Raw genomic sequence first — 22,283 nt, forward strand, 5'->3', positions numbered from 1 at the left:
TGATCTCTTCTTTTAAATAAAAAAAAATTAACGAAATCTAACTATTCTATAGGAGCTTACTCGTAAACTAGGAATTCATCAAAAATTAGATTTTAATTTATCGAAGTATCCCAAAATAATATACTGCTTTAGAATACGAAATTAAAACTGTATGTTGTCATTCAAAAAATAAAAACTTTTGATTACAAAGATTTTTAACTTGTTATGAGTAAAAAATATGTAAAAAATATGGATGTTGCCAATATTACTCTAAAGTCTAAACAATCATCTTTAAAATCGGTAGGTGGGAGCTTCAAGGACTACCAAGAAAATACCTAGTTGTGTACTATGAGTTACCTACTTATTAAGGCATCAATAATAATTCCTTATAATATTATATTACATTATTTGTATCTAACTAATCCATTTATACTCTATAATTTACCTATGATTAATGATTTAAAGTGCAATATAAACAACATGCAATTAGTATAAAGCACCTCAAATAAATTCAAAATTCAAAAACATTTATCATTTATTTTATGGCTAGTAACAAAAAGTCAAAAATTAAGTTCTAAAAGTTAAAGTTGTAATAGGACTGATTTTTTTTTCATAATAGCGGTTCGAATGGGTTCAAGGCCATCCCTAGATACAGATATATTATACCGGCCGCCGCAACGAAAAAAATTATATCTATGTTTTCACAATTTTTTTTTTCAAGTTGTCATATAACTGTTTTTGTGTAGTTCCTGCAAAGACGGTAGTAACTGCATTTTATTGTATGCAACGTCTTTGATTATTTTATGCTACTATCAGTTTCGCGGGAACTCCACAAAAAGTTATGAGAACTTGAAAAACAAAAAAAAAATTGTGAAATCAGAGATACGACCTTCTTCGCTGTGGTGAGCAATATAAAGTATATAAGTACATCACGTCATGTTGGATTTCGGAATAAAAATCCCCAATTTTAGAAAAAAATTCTAAGACTACAATATTACTCACAATACCGCATCAAAATGACTGAACAATTTTTTTAATTTTTCTGATTATTACATTATTGATATTTCATTATAAAAATATGTACTTATAGTATATCCGTATCGTATAGAGGTATCTATACTTATCATTAAAAACAGAATATATCGCATCCATGAAAAAATAGCGACACAACTCAAAAAATTCGTCTTTCGAGTTATTACCATAAACACTTTTAGAATTTCATCCTTTATATTTTAGTATGCTTGGCATTTTTGATTTATATAATAATATCAAAGACAGTATGAGCTCAAATGTCTTTATTTCTGCTTAAAATAAAATATATAGTTTCCAGCTGGAATATCGACACTTCTTAGATGTGACTTTATTCTGGCCTAACTAATGTTGTTTTATACAATCTTTTTCTAGCCAGAATAATGTAATATCTCAAAAGTAACAGTTTCACATGGAAAAAATGATTTTAATTTTATTAATAAAATATTATTTTACCTATAATAAGAATGACTAGTAAGTAGTTTTATCAATATTATAATTTCAAACTAGATAGGTACTTATAGAATTCTATGATTAAATTATTATCAGCAATTTCTATCGTGGTATTATTACCTATATTGTTTCGTAGAAAAATCTATGGATAATATAATAATAACTGTTATTAAATTTGATTTTTGTTATCGACTCTTATACTATCGTCTTGCAGTACGAAATCCGATTTCGTTTGAGTTTAATACTTTAAGGCTGTTCCAATCGGTCATTTTCTGTCTTTGTCTAACACACGTGCAACATAGGATTAAAGAAGTGTTCTATTGACAACGTATCGATTAATATAGTGAAGCAATAAAAATTCTGAAAACAAATTTGAGTTTGAAAATGTAATTCATCGTTAAAAAAAACTAAAAATAAATTCCAAAAAGTGGCCCATATATTCCATTGTAGACTTTATGCTGAACTCAAATTTGTTTCAAGAATTGTTATCACTTCGCTAGACTAATCGGAACGTGTCTTTTCCTATGTTGCGCATGTGACTAGAATATTCTGGGAGACAACTTTTCCTTTACCGGGTTTTAAAAAAAAAAATTAGTTTTTGCGACGGAGTGCGTGCTATTAGTATAACTAAGAGATCTACGTCCTCTCCAACAATATTAGTTTTCCTAGTGCTGACGATGCTGACGTACTTATTATAGAAACTGCAGCGATCGAAGAAGCATACACTCAGAAAACTATTATTGTTGGAGAGGACGTAGATCTCTTAGTTATACTAATAGCTCCGTTAGGTTAGTAATTTTTTTTTAAAACCAGGCAAAGGAAAAGTTGACACAAAAATATACTCATCTACTAATAGCATGGATCACTACAATTTTGGTAGAGAACATATTTTATTTTTGCATGCTGTCACAGGATGTGATACGACATCTATATTTTTTAATAAAGGAAAGGTAAAAGTTTTAAAACTATTAGAAAATCGTCCAGACCTGCAAAGTGCAGCAGCAGTGTTCAAAAAACAAAATTGCTCCGTTCAAGACATTTTCAAACATGGAATTAAATTTATTTTAGCAATGTATGGTGCCCAAAAACAAATGGTCTCTATCGATAATTACAGATATATAACATTTGCTAAACTAATTAGAAATAATAAACCTGTGAATAATTATCATCTCTACCACCAACAAATAGCGCCACCCAACAGCATCTGATTCGAGTTTATTACCAGGTACAAATTTGGTTGGGTAACAAATTAAATCCGGAAAAGTGGTGGTGGATAATGAATAACAATGTTTTGGAGCACATAATGACATTGTTACAACCCGCACCCGATGAATTGGTGAATATGATTTTTTATAACTGTAAAAAAGTCTGTGGTATTAACTGCAGTTGCAAAAAAATTGGTATCAAATGTTTCGATTATTTGTGGACATTGTCGTGGGCAGTCATGTTTCAATTCAAGTTCCGACAATGCTTTAGATGACAATATAGACCCACTTGACGTTTCGTCAGCGGATTTACCGGAAGAAGACAAAACATATAATTTTGAAAAAAATGAAGAAGATGAAAATGACGAAGAAGAAGAAGGAATGAATGAAGACGAGAGCGATGTTGATGATTAATAATAATTTAAATGTAATATTTATTACTTTGTTTTGACGATTAGATAACTATGATACCTATAATAATTATTTAACAATATTATTGTTGACTACATGGACTAGGCCTACCGGGGAAACCATGAAAAAAAAACGCACCATGCTTCTACCTCAATGGTGGTGTGGAAACGAATGCATTCTTATTATCGTTATTATAATATAATATAATATTATATATTATTGTAATTTTGTACGGTAAACATTAAAATTCGTATACCGCAAGAGCGATTGGATACATATATATAACCATTTTGTAGATAATTTTGTCCTCTACAATTTTTGTTTGAGACTTTTTGTTGTACAAACAGTATAAAGCGAGATATTAACGCAAATGCTACTTGTTTTTAGCGAAAAAAATCATATTTCATTAAAAGTGTACACTTTGTTGGCCTTATAACGGAAAAACTATCAACTTGACGTGAAAATGTTAAAATACCATTTTTGTAGATAATTACCTCTTCTACAATTTTTATTCAAAATTTTTTTTGTACGACCAATAAAAAACAAGATATTAAAAAAAGTCCAATTTCGTGACCTTTGACCTCGAATAACCTTTAACGCGTACATGATATCGAGGTCGACTTTTTACACATTGTTTACAACTATGTAATAAAGATGTGTACCAAAATTCAGCTAGGTGGGAATTTTTCCGAGCTGAAAACCTAATTTGACTGGACTATACACTCTACAGCTCTGCACAGGGACGCACTCGTTTGATCTGTAATCTGTATTATTTTTTTACTTTGCTATTACCTACCTATTGCTTGTTTATTTTAATTGTTAAATAGGTACTTAATACTAGTTAATAGTTAATAAGTACCTACCTACCTAAAATATACTAAAGACATTATGCTCACTTGTCTTTCAAAGCGTTTTAAAAAAGTAATCAAAGATGACAACCTTATTATAGCCACATTTTTGGATCCAAGGTTTAAATTGTTATTTTTTAAACCAGAAAATAAACAAATAATGAAGAAAATAATATTTAAAATAATATCCAAATTGAACAATCTTAATTCAAATATCGAACATGAACAATATTTTTTTTTGTATAATGATAATAAATAATAATGTTAATTACCGACAGGGTACCTATTATAATTTAATTTGTTTTATTAATAATTTGTTAATTTTTATTAAACTATTAAGTTTTATTTTTATGTTTAAACTGTTTAAAGACTTTAAATTTAAACGTTCAGAAATTTTAAATTTTAAATAAAGAATTTTAAAAATGCATTGTGTGGTATTTAGTACTTAGTATTTATTAATTTATTGTTTTAGTATTTACTATTTAGTATTTACATTTGACTTTTTAGTTACAAATTACAATATTCATTTATTATTCAATATTGTTGTCTATTGAGCAAAATTGTACATAGCTATTGCCTAATATCTAAACAACTGGTGTTAGTGTAGAACACTAATAGTGTACTTAATATGTGTTAGTGTTTGGCTAAGTATATGCTCAGACTCGCCTTTTATTAGTTTTATTAATTTATTATAATTGCAGAACTATCCAGTGGCCAGTACCAGTACTGAATGTTTAAACTGTTTAAAGATTTAAATTATATTATTAATAATTTCTTAATCAGTAATTGTTAGTTGATACTTTAATACTAGTATAATTCCCATTTTGTATTTACATTTCTACTCGGCCTATACTCGGTACTCGGTTAGTCTTAAAATTTTTACTCGGCCAATACTCGGTACCCGGCTTAATACCAGATTTTCTACTCAGAACATCTTTAGTGCGTAACGTAGCAAATTGTACGCTCTGAAGATCATGTTTAGCTTTGTTAGTTTAAAAGTTAGAGAGAAATAATCTCTAATACAATTTAAATTTAAGATTATTTGTTAATATATCATTTGTTTTTTATTATATTTTAATTTTAGAGCTAGTTATGATTATTTTAAAATTTTAAATTGGTTTTACATCTTCAATTCTCATTACTCGCTTAGCTTTACCTAATAGTTTTTACACCAAATTGAATAAAAAAAATTCTACAAAATATTGTATTTTTATTAATATTTATAAATATAATAACATTTTATAATATTGTTATTATTTATTTTTAATGAGAAATGTGTACTTGATGGGAGATACAAATATCTTTGATTGTTGGACTAGAGAGAGTTGGACTGAGAATAGTAGTTGACACTTGACAGACATACCCGCATTTCATCCTTCACTGAAATTAGTTTTTCTAGTTTCTTTTTTTTTTGTTCGTAAGTGCTGAATATTTACACCCTTAAACCTCTGTTTGCAAGTATATGTAGTTGAGGTTGTAGATTAAAATAATTAAATAAAAGAGATTGGGTACATTATATTAGAATGTACGACTATTTCCCTATGGCTATTTTCGGTGTAAAAGAACATTTTCCCTAGTCAATTTACTATTATTATTATAAAAGTAATTTTTATTGTATCATAAAGAGTACAATTGATTTAATAAAAATGTTTATACTATTATAATATAATAATGCTTTATGTCAATGTTCATAACCCAACAGTATTCTCCTAATTATTGAAGATAACACAATTTCACAATGTTGCCCGATAAACACATTGGTACCTAATCAACATTTTCATGCTTGGTTATTTTTAAAAATATGTCATGGTGGAAAATTTTACTACTGCATAAAATATATCTGGGAGAACTGTCTATTTACAAAAATGTATAGTTAAGGGCCTCCCGATTTTTTAACGGTTTTTTTTTTCGAAGAACGAAATACCAGTATAATAAGTCTGAACTATAACTATAGTTATAAGTTTCATGAGCAATAATCTGAGTTAGTTTCAAAATAATTTTGTACTCAATAATTGTATTTGACTATAAATGTTAGAATATAATAGTCAATACCTAAATAGCTAAATTAACATAGGTACATAATGAACAATATAAATGTTATAACTATTAATTTATTAAACAATTTTAACAATGAATTTATAGTGTTTTTACTTATACACAAAAAAATAATGTAAAAATACAATAATTTGATTTAATTTAATATTGAATAACCAATAACACTATCCTACAATACTTACTATTAATTAATTTGTTTGAATGTATCCCTGTAATTATAATCATTTAACTTATTAGATTTTTATGCTATCTATAGCTATGTGATGTAATAAGTAACCTATAATCTTTAACTGTTAATAATAAGTATTTGTATTTACTTTATATTGATCTACAATCTTTATGATTGTTACTTAATTTGTTCTACTTATTATGTACTCTATGCCTTTGGGGGGCGTTTATAATTAAAATAAATAAAACTATAATATTCTCTCTATTATTACAAAGTTCTAATGAATTGTATACAAATAAGTCGAGATTCACAAAACAAATTTACAGTTAACATGTATCATTTTATCTAATATAATTAATGCTACTACCAGTTAATTAAGTATATTATTATATTGTAAAAAATAATTTGGTTTGTATTCAAATTAAAACTAAAATTCAAAAAAATATTAACTAAATGTTAGGAATGTGAAATAAAAATAAATATATAAAAATAAAGAAACTTTTGTTCTTAAAAAGTTATTATTACTATGGGGTAAGCATACTATAAACTACAGAGTATATAGATACATATAGAAAATACTATTCAGTTTTACTAGTTTCATTCAACTAGTCTCTCTTTTATATGAACAGCATAAAAGCTTCATCACTAATAAATTCAGATGTATGGTCATCCAATATATAATATAAACGTTGTCAATAATTGATATGTTATACTGGGTACACTTAAGAAACAAAGATAAAAGTATAAAGTATAAAACAAAACAGTGATTGTGTTTCAGAGGAAAATTAACAAAAAATAATTGTATAAACCCCTAAACAACATTAAAAATTATTTTTGATATTAACATTAGTTCAAGAAGTTCAAGAAAATATGTAAACAAAATAAATTATCTGAAAGAATGGAAAAATTGGAAACCCCCCGGCACCAACATAAATGGCATTGAAGGTTTTAATTAAAAATAGATTTCCCTATTTGTAATGATAAAATTAAGTTTTTGTTTTGTTTTATTTACTATTTATACTATATTGTACTGTGTAAACTCAGCATTAGAGTAGTCAATGTAGTTACAATTTATTTAACCCATGATAAAAATAATGGTATAAAATGTATTCAAGTATAAAAATGAAATGTGATACTTATGAATAAAATAAAATACTGATTAATTGTCAAGATAAAAACATTTGAATACAAAATGGACGGATAAGATTACATTGTGATAAGCGCTTTGTCATAAGTCTAAATAATAATACCTATAATACAATGGAGTCTTGCTAATCTAGACCTCGCTAGTCCAGATTTCCGGATCTGTATCAAGTATAGATTAGTGACTATACTGTAGTTTAAAAATAAAATAATAAATACTACTTTTCCCTGTCTGATTTATCAATAAAATATTGTATCATGTTATACTGGAACAGTGGAAACAGTACTATGAGGAGTAGTAGGACGAGATCCAGCTAAAGAAAGTGTTGTAGATGCATTCAGCGATGCTATAGTTCCAATCTAAAATAAAATAATTAATTTGTAAATGTCTATATGAGGACAAATGATAAACTACATACTCTCAAATGTGCTAAATCTTCAAGCTTAGTCAAATCAAACAGTTCCAAATACAAAGAATATACAAGTATCCAGCCGTATACATTGATGACACTGAACAATGCACCCAGCAAAATCATGGAGAAATTATATCCAAATATGGGATCGTTGACTATTGAAGAAAACAACCAAGCAATAAATCGAAATACTGTAAATGCAGCAAACGAAAATAACCAAGGCACAATCCGTTTCTCGTGCTCCTGAAAGTTGTAGAAATTATTATTAATATTATCATTTTAGTTATTTTTTAGTTATGAAAATAACGATTATTTTACATTTTCTAATGCAGATATTAAAATCAAACTTGTCACAAAAATAACAGCTGCCACAACAAATGAAAACAATGAGAACAAGACCAATACATTTCTGACTGAAATGATTCATAAAAGAATTAGGCAATTTAACAAATTGTTGAACACAAAACGTAATATTATTTATATTTACCCCAAGAGCTTCCAACATATACAAACTGATAGCTCATGACATAGTAACCATAATGTGTAGATCCAGGAGCAGCCATTGCCAAACAATATGTATCAAACGCAGACGTCACCAATGTAAAATTGCTTAGAAACTAGTGGATATTAAAACCATATTATAATTAATTATAAATATAAATTAAAAACTAAAACAAAACCAATGTACAAATTAATGTGTCCAAATGGCTGAATGCTTACCAAAGAATAGAAGGCAATGACAAGTGCACCTCTCTGTGTATCAAGGAAGTAAGCATCTTTTAATATAGGACGTTGGTACCATGGCACACGTAAAGATTTCATGGAACGTGTTGACCGCAGGTTATAAGATCGGATAGTCAAATGACTAGCGTGTATCGAGTACACGGACGGAGTTCCCATACTGGGAGTTTTACTTCGGGTGTACATTTTGACAGAATCAGTGAAATCAAAAAAAATATATGAATAATGTACAATAAAAACGATAAACAAATGACTAAACTGTCAACCGAGAAAATCTACATAAAATATTAAATTTTAGTTGTGTTTTTTTTTTTAAACATCAGGTGGTCACATTGAAAGTTTTATGAAAGGTTTAAAATAAAATATACATCCACCAAAACTTGGAATGCAAACTCAATTGATGGTGTTCATTGTTAATGTTAAATGTTAATATTGTTAACTGTTCAAAACAATTTAATTATGTTTAGTAAATAGTAAACACAACTCACAAGTCAATTAACTCGTCCAGGTTGATCGAGAGCTACAAGTGATAAGTGATAACCATCCACGGTTTAAACCGTCTATACACATAATATAATATCTACAACTGTGGTAACTAGTAACCGTGCCAATAACATAGATAATATAAGATATATATGTTATCTGTGGCCAATAACCATCCGATTTGAATAATGACCAATTGTAGATCATTGAATTCATCTTGTCGTTCAGGGCGCAAACAATAGGTGTTTATCACAAATAATCAAAAACGATATACCGGTCAAACGTCTGTCTCACAGTACCTATACGTATTTGTTCGTGTTTTATATAGGGAGATTATCATTAAAATTATTTTCAAGGATTTGTTAACACACGTGTCCGACTGCTGCTAGGTACCTAATTACCTATACTCTTTGAATTTTAACTGTCATGTTCGATCATTTTTAATTGAACATTAATCTTTTTCCGCAAGTTTTAAATCAACCAGGTCACCAATAGATACAAAGGATTCGATTACAAGGAGTCGAACCCAATCATATTGTTTAATAGGAATGTAAACTAGGAAAATATTTATTCATATTAACTTTCAATAGAGGTAGCTTAATCGTTTTCTCGATGGTCGATATTTTGTTATATTTTCGCAAATCACAGTTCAATGCAATCGGTTACGTGCGAAAAAAAAATACATCGAGGACTCCTAAAGATTGCTTGTGGCACACCAGTGTCGCAGCGCCCGGTTTGAGAACCACTGGTATACCTAATATGTCGACGTGGCAGTGTTGGGTAGTAACTTAACGAAAGTAACGCTCTACTTTGTAACGCATTACGTAATTTCATTAGAATTATTACAAAGTAACGAAAATGTAATGTAAATTGCTTTTGATAAGTAATTTCTATAGGATAACGCGTAACAGTTTCAAATTATTAAGTAGGCTACCAAGTACCTACCTACCCATTGCGAATTGGAAAAAAATATATTATGTATAATGCTGGTATTATTATGTTTACCAATCTAATAATATGTATATATATTTAATTTTAACTCGCCACAATTCAGTTTTTAATGGTTTTGACATTTTACATGTTTAATTGCACCGTAAATCACAAGAACAGATGATTATATTTATTATTTAATTTGATGTTCCTCTAAAACCGCACCTTCGCAGAACGTTTCCTATGAATATTAAGCATTCTAGTGTGATTTTATTTTCATTAAGTTTTATGTTGCGAGTTTGTGACATAAATACATAATATACTTAACTATTTAATGATTAATTACTATTGATAATAGTAGATACAATTAATCAGTACTATTTTTTAATAGTCTTAATAGTAATTACTATTGTTATGCAAATATGATGCATGAACTGTACATTTTTTTTTACATCTTTTTCAAATTTTTCAAAAATTTATTAAGAAATCAGACAGGTTTTTTATTGTTTACCACTATACCAGTTATCTAGGTTAATTATTAAAATTTCAAAATAATTGATACTTTTAGACAAAAAAAATATATAATCGTGTACCTCGTTTTTCACATTTGTGTGCAGAAGCACTCCGATATATCTTATACGCACTAATGATCACTACTATAGTTACTGCGCATCCATTTACACAAAATGCGTGGACCTACTAAATATCCTATACTAAATTCCTATAAATGTAATCCTCTCAAGTATACAAATATATAGAGCATATTATTAGGTATATAATATAGAAACATGATTACAACTGGATTTGCTATATTATATTAAAATAAATATAGTTTTCAGACCACTATTTTTAAAAAAATGTTAACGGTTACTGAGTGCCTAGTAGACAAGTTAATTAGTGGCTAATTTGTATAAAGAAAAATATCTATTATGAACATTATATAAAATAGAAATAGAAAAGTCCGCCCGAAGTGTATCATCACATGTTTGTCGAGACTGTGTGTATGATTGTGATATTTTCGTTTACATTTGAATAAAAATAATGTTAGAAAAAAATTTACAGGTTGTTGAAAACAGAAAAATTATTTTAAAACTAAAACATTACCACTGGGTATCTTCCCTAATCTAACCACTCATACCATATTTTACCTTTCATATATCAAACCTACTTATTATACAAAAAGCATGTATAGATTGTAGATTTCTTCAAATAAATAAAAAAAAAAAAAAAAAAAACTAAAACATATGCTTTAGAATTCACAGTTTATTGTCGATAAAGTATAAAAGTTATTGTAAAATGCACACAATAAATATAATATATAATAGTTTAAATATTACATAAAATGTTTGGCATGACATATTGAGAAAAAAAATAATTTTGAATTGAATTAGTGAATTCTTTAATAACTTTGTTTCGTAGCAAAGTTGTCTATCCTGCCAAGAACCCGCCATCAACTACGAGAGATGTTCCATTTACCATGGTAGAATAGTCACTGAGCATGAAAATCACAGCGTTCGCTATGTCATCGGTTTCTAAAACATAAAATTAACCAAAGATTGAATATTATAATATATTTTTGTCGATCGAGTGTGTGCATCAAGAAAAGTTTCCATTTCAGCAAACTCTTAGAATTCCATTGTACACAAACCTGCAAATCTTCCAAGTGGGATTCGTCTCATTATGGGTTCAGATTTTTCGGGATCTGACCACGCAATTTTACCCATACGGGTCAACACGACAGTTGGATTTACGCTGTTGGTACGGATCCCACATTTACCTAGCTCGATTGCCATTGTTCTGGTTATTTGATTCACAGCTCCTTTAGATGCACAGTATGTTGTATGATCAGGTATGGCTCTCTAGAAAGTTAAACATAAATTATATTATATTATAATTATATTATCACAGTCCAGTAATAATATCATGGGACACAACCATCTATAACCTAATTTGACCGTTATAAGACGTGTTTAATTTGTGTTTTTTTTTAACATATATAAATAAATTGATATATCATGTACATACAACATTTGATGCACTTACACAATTTAGAACATTAATAAAACAATATCAGATATCATATTGTATGGTATCTAGGTTTAGGTATATACAAAGTGATAACCGTAAGACTAACGAAAAAAAAAATGATGCTAATTAAACGTATGACAAAAATTGTTAAAATTATTTGATAAGTAAACAATTTAAGAAATATACTCATATCAGCAAATTCCCCAAAAAAATATTTTGGAAAAAGTTATTATGTTCCAAATTCATTTAATCAAATAATATTGATATATAAAAAATTTCTAAATACTAGTTGACTTAGGTAAATGTTTTTACTATCAAAATTGTTCTTATAATCAGATTCACAAATTGGCTATTTTGAATAAAACCAAAACAATTTAAATCAAATTTAATTTTTTTTTATTTTCAGTGTTAAAAAATAAAAGTAGAGACAAGTGACTATAAATTATACATAAAAAAAAAAATTAAATATTGATTAGAACAAAAGTTATTCCAGAAGTCCGTTCTATCTGTTCTACCTTGTATACAACTTATTTATAGCCATATTGGTATTTGGTAATATACTATGTACGATAGTTATCATGACAAATATTATAGTATATATTTCATTATTTTATCTTACCGTTGAAATTGTTGAAGAAATATTCACAATAGATCCTTTGATACCGGCATTAATCATGTTTTTGGCCACTGCCTGACTTATTCTCACCAAGGCTCTGGCATTAACATTCAAAGTCCTGAACAAAAAATATTGTCATAGTAATAGGTACAGTGATTTGTTTTCATATATAATAATTAAACATTCGTCATAAGTCATGACTCATACAAGATCTACATTATGTTTCAAAATCATTTTGATAGAATTGCTAGTATTCATTTTATTGTAATCCAACATGAAAACTATATAAAATATGTATTTAGGATCTAAAAAACGAAAAATTAATTTTATAAACATTTGGGGGAAAGAGAGCTACAGAACTGATGAGGAAAACTAATTTTAAGTTTTAATAATCAGATGAAACATACTTGAGGGAAATTCAGAATTCAAATCTTATATGTAACAAATGTTATAGGTACATCTATTTAGGTTACCTCTTATTAAAGGATTTAATACTAGGTATATGCAGTGGCATAGGAACATGGGAAGGGGGGAATGGGCAACGAGCAAAAAAAACAAACCCAAACGAGGTATTATTTTAAAAATGTGATGTACACAAATGTTGTATTAATTTTTGGTGCCTGAAAAAATGTGTACCTATGCATTTGTTCCCAATACTTCTCCCAATTTCCAAGTAAGTAACATATCTTTTTGTACCCAAATGTGTTACAGCCATTATTTTTACAAAACTGATGAAAAATTGCTATAGAGGTGCTATTTTTAATTGGTTTGACATTGACAATATTTATGTTATAATTTATATTCTTATTTTTTTTTAGTTTATCAAATAATAAAACAGTTGATGGTTTTTTTTTTTTGCTTTGCCTCCCTTCTAAATTCCAAAACTCTAGCTATACCACTGGGTATATGAGAAAAACTAAGATTTTACTAACTTATCCCAACCATTTTCAGTGACTTCAAAAAATGGTTCAATAACAGCTACACCAGCATTGTTGACCAATCCATGTACTGGTCCGATGTCGTACATTTTCTTATAAGTGTCCTCCCACTTTGAAACATCACAAAATATTTGTTTTGTGTTTGGTAATTCTTTAGCAGCTCCGTCCTTCTTCTCTACCACTGCATAGACAAATGCACCCAAATCTAGTAATCTCTCTGTAATTTTTTCTCCCATACCTAAAAAAAATAGGTTAGGTTATTATTATTTACCAAATAGTGAACACTAATCAGCTTTAAAAAATAAGTTCATTGTTAGTAATCTTAATACTTATAATTAATTATACTTCTTTATAACTAATCAAAAATTAAAGTGGTTATGGCATTAAATATTATAATATTATTATAAAATTGTCTTTAAAAAATAAATAGGTAGGTAGGTAGGTATTATATTTCAAAACTAAATTATATAGCAGTAAATAAACAGATAAATATTTTGTTAGGAGTCAATATTAGGTATATTAACACACAATTCAAGATAAGAAAATAATATTTTAATTTATTGTTAAAATAATTTTAATGAGACATATTCAGTATTTTTGAGATAAAAAATTATAAAATGTAGAGGTTTAATTCCAGATAATGAACAGGCTAATAATGTAGTCTAAAGTTATGTCAAGGGCAATGAACTATTCAAATGTTTTTCATCATATCGGAGTTTTTATGGGATTCAAGTTACTGAAACTGCATTGAAATCTAAAGCACTTATAATAGGTAGTTACAACTTCCACAAAAAAAACTATCAAATTTTGCTTAAAACTGTATTATTTTTTTATGAATGCCTGATTTTGATTTTATTTGTTGTATCAGAACATAATATATTCTGATACACAAATTGCTATTGAGTTGATTATAATTTGTTCAGTCAAGCTTTCATTTAACAAAATGTTCTGTTTAGCGATATATTTTTAAGAACCATATTTATTTAATTCTATTCAACATATTTCTCAATATTATACATTTTTTGTTGGCCACATGTCTCTGTAATATGGAAGTTTCACTGAAATATGCATTTGAAATGAATGATATAAGAGTAGAGTAGTAGGGAATACTCCATAACACCCATCTAAATGTACATACCTATTAGAAGGTACTAAATTTTAGTGGTCACATAATAAACATTTAAACGTTCAGATAAATATTTTCAAAATATAAAATTACAAATATATTGTAGGTTAACATAAAAAAAATAAATGTACAATAATAATTAAACATGCATATTAATTTCTCATAGTCATACATTTTTGATTATATTATGTTAAATACTCGAGCATTAAACTGTAAGCATATACATTATAGTATTATATCCTATGGAAGTATGTGACTGTGTTTAATTTTCAAATATATTTTTTAATATTAGCTATTATTTAATTGTATAACAAACCAGCACAAGATCCAGTGACTATAATTTTTTTGTCTTTGAAATAATCTTCCATTTTTTGTGGTCCTTTACAAGCAATACTTCTAGTTATGCTCCTAACCATTTGTCCAGCTATCTTATGCTTGAGAAATGCATGTATACTATTTTTTCGTATGTAACAAATCATTTTGAATATTTTGTTTGAGCAACTTAAATTTCTGCCTTACTTTTCTGTAACTAAATAAACATAAAATAAGTTCATATGTACATATTTCAATTATAATCAATTATACTATATTCATGTAGTAATTTTCTTAATTTTGTTTTATCTACAACTTTACCATATTTCCTGTTATAGACATTAATTGTTTTGTCACTTATGTGTATGAATATAATAATTTCCTATATAAATATAACAATAGGTACCTAAGTATTATAATAATATAATTAACTTTAAAAAAACATTGGTTAAGCATTAAACTGATTAAAGTAGGTACCTATACTCATAAATCATAATTGGTTTATGTTTTAATAAGGAAATTGTATTGTTCAATTTGTATGATTCATAAAAAATCAACCTAACCAGGTAGATTTGATGATATTATTGTGAATAGAGCCTTGTTTTAAATTTTCAATCCTTAGCTATAAAAGTTGAACATTTTATAAATTTTTGACTACAAAATAATTATTAAATTATAAATTTGATACATTTTGTCAAAATTTGAACTTTAAATGCTTATAAAAAACTGGGAACTACTGGACAATTTTTACTTTTGACCCCCAAAGTACCAACTAGATTCACTTTCCTATCAGAAAAGTTACTGTTAAAGAAAATCCAAGCACTTTTACTGTGCTAAAAGGTGATGACAGACACACAAAAAAAAAACACACTTCATTGTAAAATCAATACATTCATCGCTTCGCTCAGAATCTAAAATGTGATTACCTAGGTTAGGTACCTAACCATAAATAGTAAAAACGGTAATTTTAAAAAAGAAACAATGAAAAGTAACTCAGTAGGTACTTTGTTGAACTATTCAGTTTTAAACTGTTTTTATTACCTATATTACACAACATAATATTTTAAATCATATTCTATACAGTATTTATATTTTTTACGCTTTTGAGTTCAAAGCTCTTTTGTGATTATATTGTATCAAATATTAGAAAATAACTTAAATATCTTTATGCAATGGAAAGATGAATATCTATAAAACAAATGACTAAAAATGAAAAAAAATAATGATTTTGAGGTTAGATTTATACCTACCTACTTAAATGTTGAGCTTATAATTTTTAAATCAGGTTCTATATTATTTACATTGAAATAATTACATTTTATAATCATATCTTCGTGTATCAGTTCTTGGGGAATACTTGCAAGCTACAACTATATATTTACGAAAGGAAATGGCAGACGATAATCTAACATTTACATAATACACATTGTAAAAATATATCAAATTAAATTAATTATTTATTCTGTTTGGTTGAATTAGATAAAATATGAATACCTATACATAACATAATTTTAACTATATTATTTAACAAAATAGGTAATTTTTTTTTTTCTAATGTTAATGAATCGAACTTTGTTAAATAATATATCTAAATCAATACTACCGTAATAGAAAAAAAACTTACCAACAAGCGACGGGAACAAAATATATAATCTGTATAACGCTACTTGCTGCGTACCGAAAAATCTGAAGAATGAAGACTGAAATTAACAAAAGAACAATGGAGTATAAACGCGTTCCAAGTTACAACGAACGTAATAAACGCATAAGCGCAGGCTGTCCCGATGATCAATTGCTAAAATCCTTAGAAAAGTAAATTGTAAATCAGCTGAGTAGACGCGCTCTGGTGAATAATGACCAGACTACTGAAAGTAGCTGATGAAATATTATACCTGATATTATGATAAGAATGTAAATACCTAGCTATTGGCTATTTACATTATATAATATCTAGAATAGATGGCTCGATACATAATAATTAATAACTAATACAAGAAATGTTGATACTTGATAGCTTAGGAAACTATGACGATTCCTAATAGGCACAGTAAGGAAATTAATAATATTATATCATTGCCTAGGAATTGAATAAACACATAATGTGTATGTGTATAATTAAATATTATCGAACAGTTTTTCAAAAGAATTTTATTTGAATCATATTACGTAGCTGGAACTTTTTTAAAGGTATTGGTCAATCTCTTTGTTAGCTGATGTCCGAATTTTTTTTCAAAATGTGTTTTCTCCATGCTTAATTTGATGGTACTTTCAAAAAGTCACTCAAACTTCATTCGTAAGTTATGGACAAAAAACTTCAAAATTCTCAATTGAATTCTCAAAAAATTGTGTTTTGGGGTTTAAATAGTAGGAAGGTTAATTTATAATATGCATTTTTTTATTGTATTAGGTACTAGGTTGGTACTTATTTTATCAATATTATTATAATATTAAGTTGAAGTACCTAGATGACGTGTTGTATTATTAATGTATTTACTTATCTATTCATGTTGTCCACTTGTTGTAGGTTCAAGATACAATATTTATAAGTATATTTGCTCACTCGCCCTTTTAATGGCATTTATACCTACATTATTTATGGTATATACTATATAGTATCAAATAAGACATTTTCAATTTTTTTAGTTTTTTCTTTAAATTTCAATAAAACTGTATTTGTTGTTTCAAAATGCGTGAACATTTAATACAAGGCTCCTATATGTTGTTACAATAGCAGTTAAAAAATATTAAAAATACATATATCATATAGGCACATTCTTTTTTATTATATCATTGAAAGTTCAACCATTGACAAAATATATGTCAAATTAAAAATTTAAAAAAGATTTTGTAGTCAAACATTTATAAAATATTCAAATTTTACAGCTAAGAATTGAATATTTAAAACAAGATTGCTCTTAAGTTGTTAATTGTGTAACCAAAAAATCTAAAAATATATATGAACATAGTTTACCGGCTACCATATTAATCAGAGTTGAAATGTTTAAAATATTTTGTTTTAAACACTTGTTTAAAACATGCTTTAAACATATAAATTAATCAAACATGATTTTGTTTAAAACGTTGAAAACAAATGATTTAAACAATATAAAAAAAACAGTTGTTTAAAACAGAAAAACATTTGCACAATTTATGTGCATATAACTTATAATTTATAAGTTCATACTGGCAACTCCTATTTATTTTTTTTTGTTTCATAAACAAATTTGAAATTTAAAACATTTATAATAATAAGTTTACTTATTCAAATTACTAAAAGTATATATTATATATACTATTATACTATATATATATTCTATGGTTCTATTACTTCTGTAGTTCTGTAGGTAATATATTTGTTTAATTTTAATTTTTTAATACCTATTTCATTTACAAATTACAACACAAACTTATACAACAGAATTATAAAATATTGTATTGTTAAAAATCTATTGTTTAATGTTTACTGTTCAGTCATAACAGTTGACACTTAACAAGTCATAATGTAAAGCATAAGCTATATAAAAATTAGAAATAGAATTATTAAAATTACATAACAATAAATAACATAACAATAATTAATAATTATAGTTGTACTCCAATATAAATAAAAATTTATAAATTTTATAAATTTTATTAAATAGATATTAAAAAAATAATTTTTTAAAAAAATCAATTACATGTTTAAAACAGTTGAAAAAATAATTTTAAAAAAACATGTTTTAAACAAATAAAAGGTGGGTAAGTGGTTGTTGCTCTGCTGTACAGTAGGTTATAAGTGGGTCACTATAATGGATGGTGTTAAATTTGAATTCAATGATACAATATCATGGTATAAGAAAAACGATTCTGAGCGAAAACGGTCAGTCAGCCTATGATATTACCAATAGTATAATATTGATGATATTATTATGAATTAAGTAATTTATATATATTAACCTATTTACGTGGAGCCTTGTTTAAAATTTTCAATCTTTAGCTATAAAAGTTGAACATTTTATAAATTTTTAACTACAAAATAATTATTAAATTTGAAAATTGATAAATTTTGTCAAAATTTGAACTTTAAATGCTTATAAAAAAAAATTTGTGCGTATGTATTTTTAATATTTTTCAACTGCTATTGTAACAATATACCAGGAGCCTTGCATTAAATTTTCACGCTTTTTTACCCAACAAATAAAATTTTATTGATATTTATAGAAAAAAAAAAACTAAAAATATTGTATACCATGATATTATATCATTGAACTCAAATTTAACTCCATCCATTATATTGACCCACTTGTAACCTACTGTACAGCAGAGCGACATCCAATTACCCACCTTTTTTAACTTATTTTTTTCTCTGTTTGGGACGGAAAAGGTAATTATTCATTTTCTATAAGAACGACAAAGGAACGAATTCATTTTTTTTTTTAAAAATGTGTCAATGCAACTCACCTAACCTTATAATATTGTGAGTTATTTAATTAAAATTGCCTTAATTGAAGTTGGTATTATTATATATTAAAATTATTTCTAAATTGTTAATGTTTGTTAACCTGGGTTCGTAACCCACTGCAAGTCTTCGCATATTACTAAAGCATTAAATTATATACTTTTTTTTATATATTATTTTAAAACGATCATATTTTGCTTAAAAATTTAAATATCTTAAAAATCCTACATAGAATTCTGGATAATATTCTTTTCTTTAAATTGATTGTTTTGAACGTATAATGGTCTATGTTATGGTAATTAGGCTTTTATACGACTAACTTCACATAGGTAGTTAACGTGGGTACATACGTCATGTGTGTAAACACTTCTTTTCTTTAATGAGTGTAGAATATGCAGATTAGAAACTGGTTTGTAATATACAAGTTATTATAACCTAACGTCTTAACCTAACCTTTCATATTAAAAGAAATATTATTTTTATTCTTTGTTTGTCGTTGTATTATATTATGTAGGTACTTAATATTATCTAACTCATTATAATGGCTTATTGATTTAAAATATAATGATTTTCTGTTTCATTAAATCAATAAAATGTAGTTACTTATTAAAATTAATGAGAATTAATGTATTTAATTCCATATAAAATAGTATTATAAAAAAATAAGAAAATAAAACTATTATATAAGTAGGTATAATATATATTCGTATATACGTATGTACTATGTAAATAAAATTACGGTCCTTGTACTTTTAGAAAAAATATACGTAAATAACGGCCTGGGATATTCCAATTTCCGGTCGATTTATCGTACAATTTAAAGATAAGTATTTGATTGATTATGTAATGTAAATATTAACATTTTCACTAATATAATATTACTAGCTGCTATAGATCATATAATGTGCATTTAATTTTAGTTCTTGCGCGTATTTTTACGTTGCTCTACAGTTTATTACAGTGTGTATTTTTCTCAATTTAATAAAAATTAACGTTATGAAAACCGAAAGGAATGAAACGTTGAAAGTGGTTGGTGGTTTCAAATTTTGTTTTCACAAATTGCTGTAAAAAATTATATTAAACGTGGGTGTTGAAAAGTTAAAATGTGGAAGTTTATTTGAAATTTAATGATAATATAATATTTGTATAGATGGTTTTAGAAATCACAGGCATGCACACAAGACTTTATTTACGCAAGGAAGTTATAGGCATTAGTCCAGGGCCTATATGCAAATCAGGGGCCCACTTACTGGATTTATTTTTTTTATTTTTATTAATCTTTAAATTTGAATAACACCAAAAAAAAGTGCACATTCAAAAGTACTTGTTAAAATATAAATTATATTTTTCATTGTCATAAAAAATGTAGTTATAAGATAAGAAATACTCATTATGATGGTCTATACGATACAGGTATTATTTATTCATTTAATTCTAAACAGCTTAAGACTAAACAGCATAGATCTTTTTTAATAATATAATAGTATATGAATCACATAAATCATTTTATAAAAAATGAAACAGTTCATTCAATTCATCACACTCAACCATATCTAATTTCATTGACATTAAAAAAAAAACATGCAATGTAATATTATAATGTACCTATATCACGTTGAGAAGTTTAACAAAAATTTAACAAAAAACTTGTAGGTATATATAAATTACCTTTGCCCCAAATGCGGGATGAATAGTAACCTATATTTAAACATTTCAAAATATAAGGTTAATATAATATGTTTGAAAATATTATTTTAGTATATTATACGCTGACTGCTAATTCGGGCTACTAAATTTGTTATTGATTTTATTCATATTATAAAGAAAATTATAAGACTGACCATTAATATAATATAGGCAATTTATATTGAGAATACATAATATTTTAGATTCCGTATGGAGTGATGAATATAATATTGATTTTACAATGATGTGTGATATTACTTTAGGAACCACTTGGATATTAAGTCTTGTACTAGAGACTTTGACGGCACCACGGACCTTGAACTGCTTCCAACAGTACGATAATACACTGTCCGAGAGCGAGGGTGCCCGCGCATGCGAGTGCGTGTGCATGTGAGTGAGTGAGTGTGTGTGTGGCCAAGTAAATTCCTCGGCATATCAACATATTATGTGTTAGACCGAAAAAAATACTCATATAGGTAGTTGTATACCATAATGTAGGTACCAACTAAACTGGTTACAGGAATAATATTATAACAACGTCATTGAACACGAAAAACCACTCATCCGTCCCTATGGTTTTTTATATAATGTGTTCTCTGAAGTGATGATTTATTAAAATACAATTTATTTTATCCCTATATACGCGCGTTTCACTACCGTCTTCGGTCTTCCGTAGTTATTCGTTTATGAGCGGTAAACAACTAATAACACCTGCTATATAAATGTGAATGCATAGTGCGTACACTAACTATTACTTTGTATACATTTATAATGTATTGTTTTATATTAAACTACTATATAACAAATTATATTATAATTATACAGATATTATAAGCATTGACCATCGAAAATGTATAGTAATTAGTAGTAGTTAATGTAATGAACATCAAACATTCGAACATGTGCGAGCGAATTAAATTTGAATATAGTTTTGATGCGTAGTGCGCACATAATATAATATATTATATAGATTAGGTTATTTGGCTTATTTTAATTATTAAAAATCAATGACCGAACCTATGCAAATGGTGATAAGAATAATAATTTGCGTAATTACGCACGCAAGCGTCACTATTAGGTATACGCGTGTACCCCAGTCCCCCGCAAACTGGAATTTAACATTTTTCTCAGGGCAAATATTTAGCATGTATTTGGATTTTGCATGCTAAATTGTGTGGTTTGTATACTTATTATTTAAGCATGATATAAAAAATTAGGTGGGCCCCACTCAAAATGTATTCCTAAATATTTCCGCTGGAGTGCTAGTACTAATATAGCAC

The 22,283-nt window shown here is 26.9% G+C and overlaps 2 protein-coding genes across 2 annotated transcripts; both read right to left on the minus strand.

Moving 5' to 3' along the window:
* Positions 1-6,609: 6,609 nt before the first annotated feature.
* LOC132935930 (uncharacterized) lies at positions 6,610-8,869 on the minus strand. Its single transcript, XM_061002580.1, has 5 exons — positions 8,426-8,869; positions 8,193-8,322; positions 8,024-8,118; positions 7,712-7,948; positions 6,610-7,652 (listed from the first exon to the last, which is right to left on the minus strand). The coding sequence occupies exons 1-5, from the start codon at positions 8,630-8,632 to the stop codon at positions 7,554-7,556; spliced, it is 768 nt and encodes a 255-aa protein (XP_060858563.1). The 5' UTR covers positions 8,633-8,869; the 3' UTR covers positions 6,610-7,553.
* Positions 8,870-11,109: 2,240 nt separating this feature from the next.
* On the minus strand, positions 11,110-16,643 carry LOC132935331 (L-xylulose reductase-like). Its single transcript, XM_061001851.1, has 6 exons — positions 16,504-16,643; positions 14,884-15,096; positions 13,436-13,679; positions 12,507-12,621; positions 11,508-11,718; positions 11,110-11,391 (listed from the first exon to the last, which is right to left on the minus strand). The coding sequence occupies exons 2-6, from the start codon at positions 15,044-15,046 to the stop codon at positions 11,288-11,290; spliced, it is 837 nt and encodes a 278-aa protein (XP_060857834.1). The 5' UTR covers positions 15,047-15,096; positions 16,504-16,643; the 3' UTR covers positions 11,110-11,287.
* Positions 16,644-22,283: the final 5,640 nt, after the last annotated feature.

This window comes from Metopolophium dirhodum, chromosome 1 (genome assembly GCF_019925205.1).
Source record: "Metopolophium dirhodum isolate CAU chromosome 1, ASM1992520v1, whole genome shotgun sequence".
Lineage (NCBI taxonomy): Eukaryota > Metazoa > Arthropoda > Insecta > Hemiptera > Aphididae > Metopolophium > Metopolophium dirhodum.

Bases quoted from the DNA above. Each gene is read 5' to 3' on its own strand.
- LOC132935930 (XM_061002580.1), bottom strand. From the start codon at position 8,632: ATGTACACCCGAAGTAAAACTCCCAGTATGGGAACTCCGTCCGTGTAC. The intron at 7,949-8,023 runs GTAAAATAATCG...TACAACTTTCAG, and splicing joins TAATATCTGCATTAGAAAAT to GAGCACGAGAAACGGATTGT. The intron at 7,653-7,711 runs GTATGTAGTTTA...ATTTTATTTTAG, and splicing joins AAGATTTAGCACATTTGAGA to ATTGGAACTATAGCATCGCT.
- LOC132935331 (XM_061001851.1), bottom strand. From the start codon at position 15,046: ATGATTTGTTACATACGAAAAAATAGTATACATGCATTTCTCAAGCAT. The intron at 13,680-14,883 runs GTTTGTTATACA...TATTTTTTTTAG, and splicing joins AGTCACTGGATCTTGTGCTG to GTATGGGAGAAAAAATTACA. The intron at 12,622-13,435 runs GTTAGTAAAATC...TTTTTTGTTCAG, and splicing joins ACTGAAAATGGTTGGGATAA to GACTTTGAATGTTAATGCCA.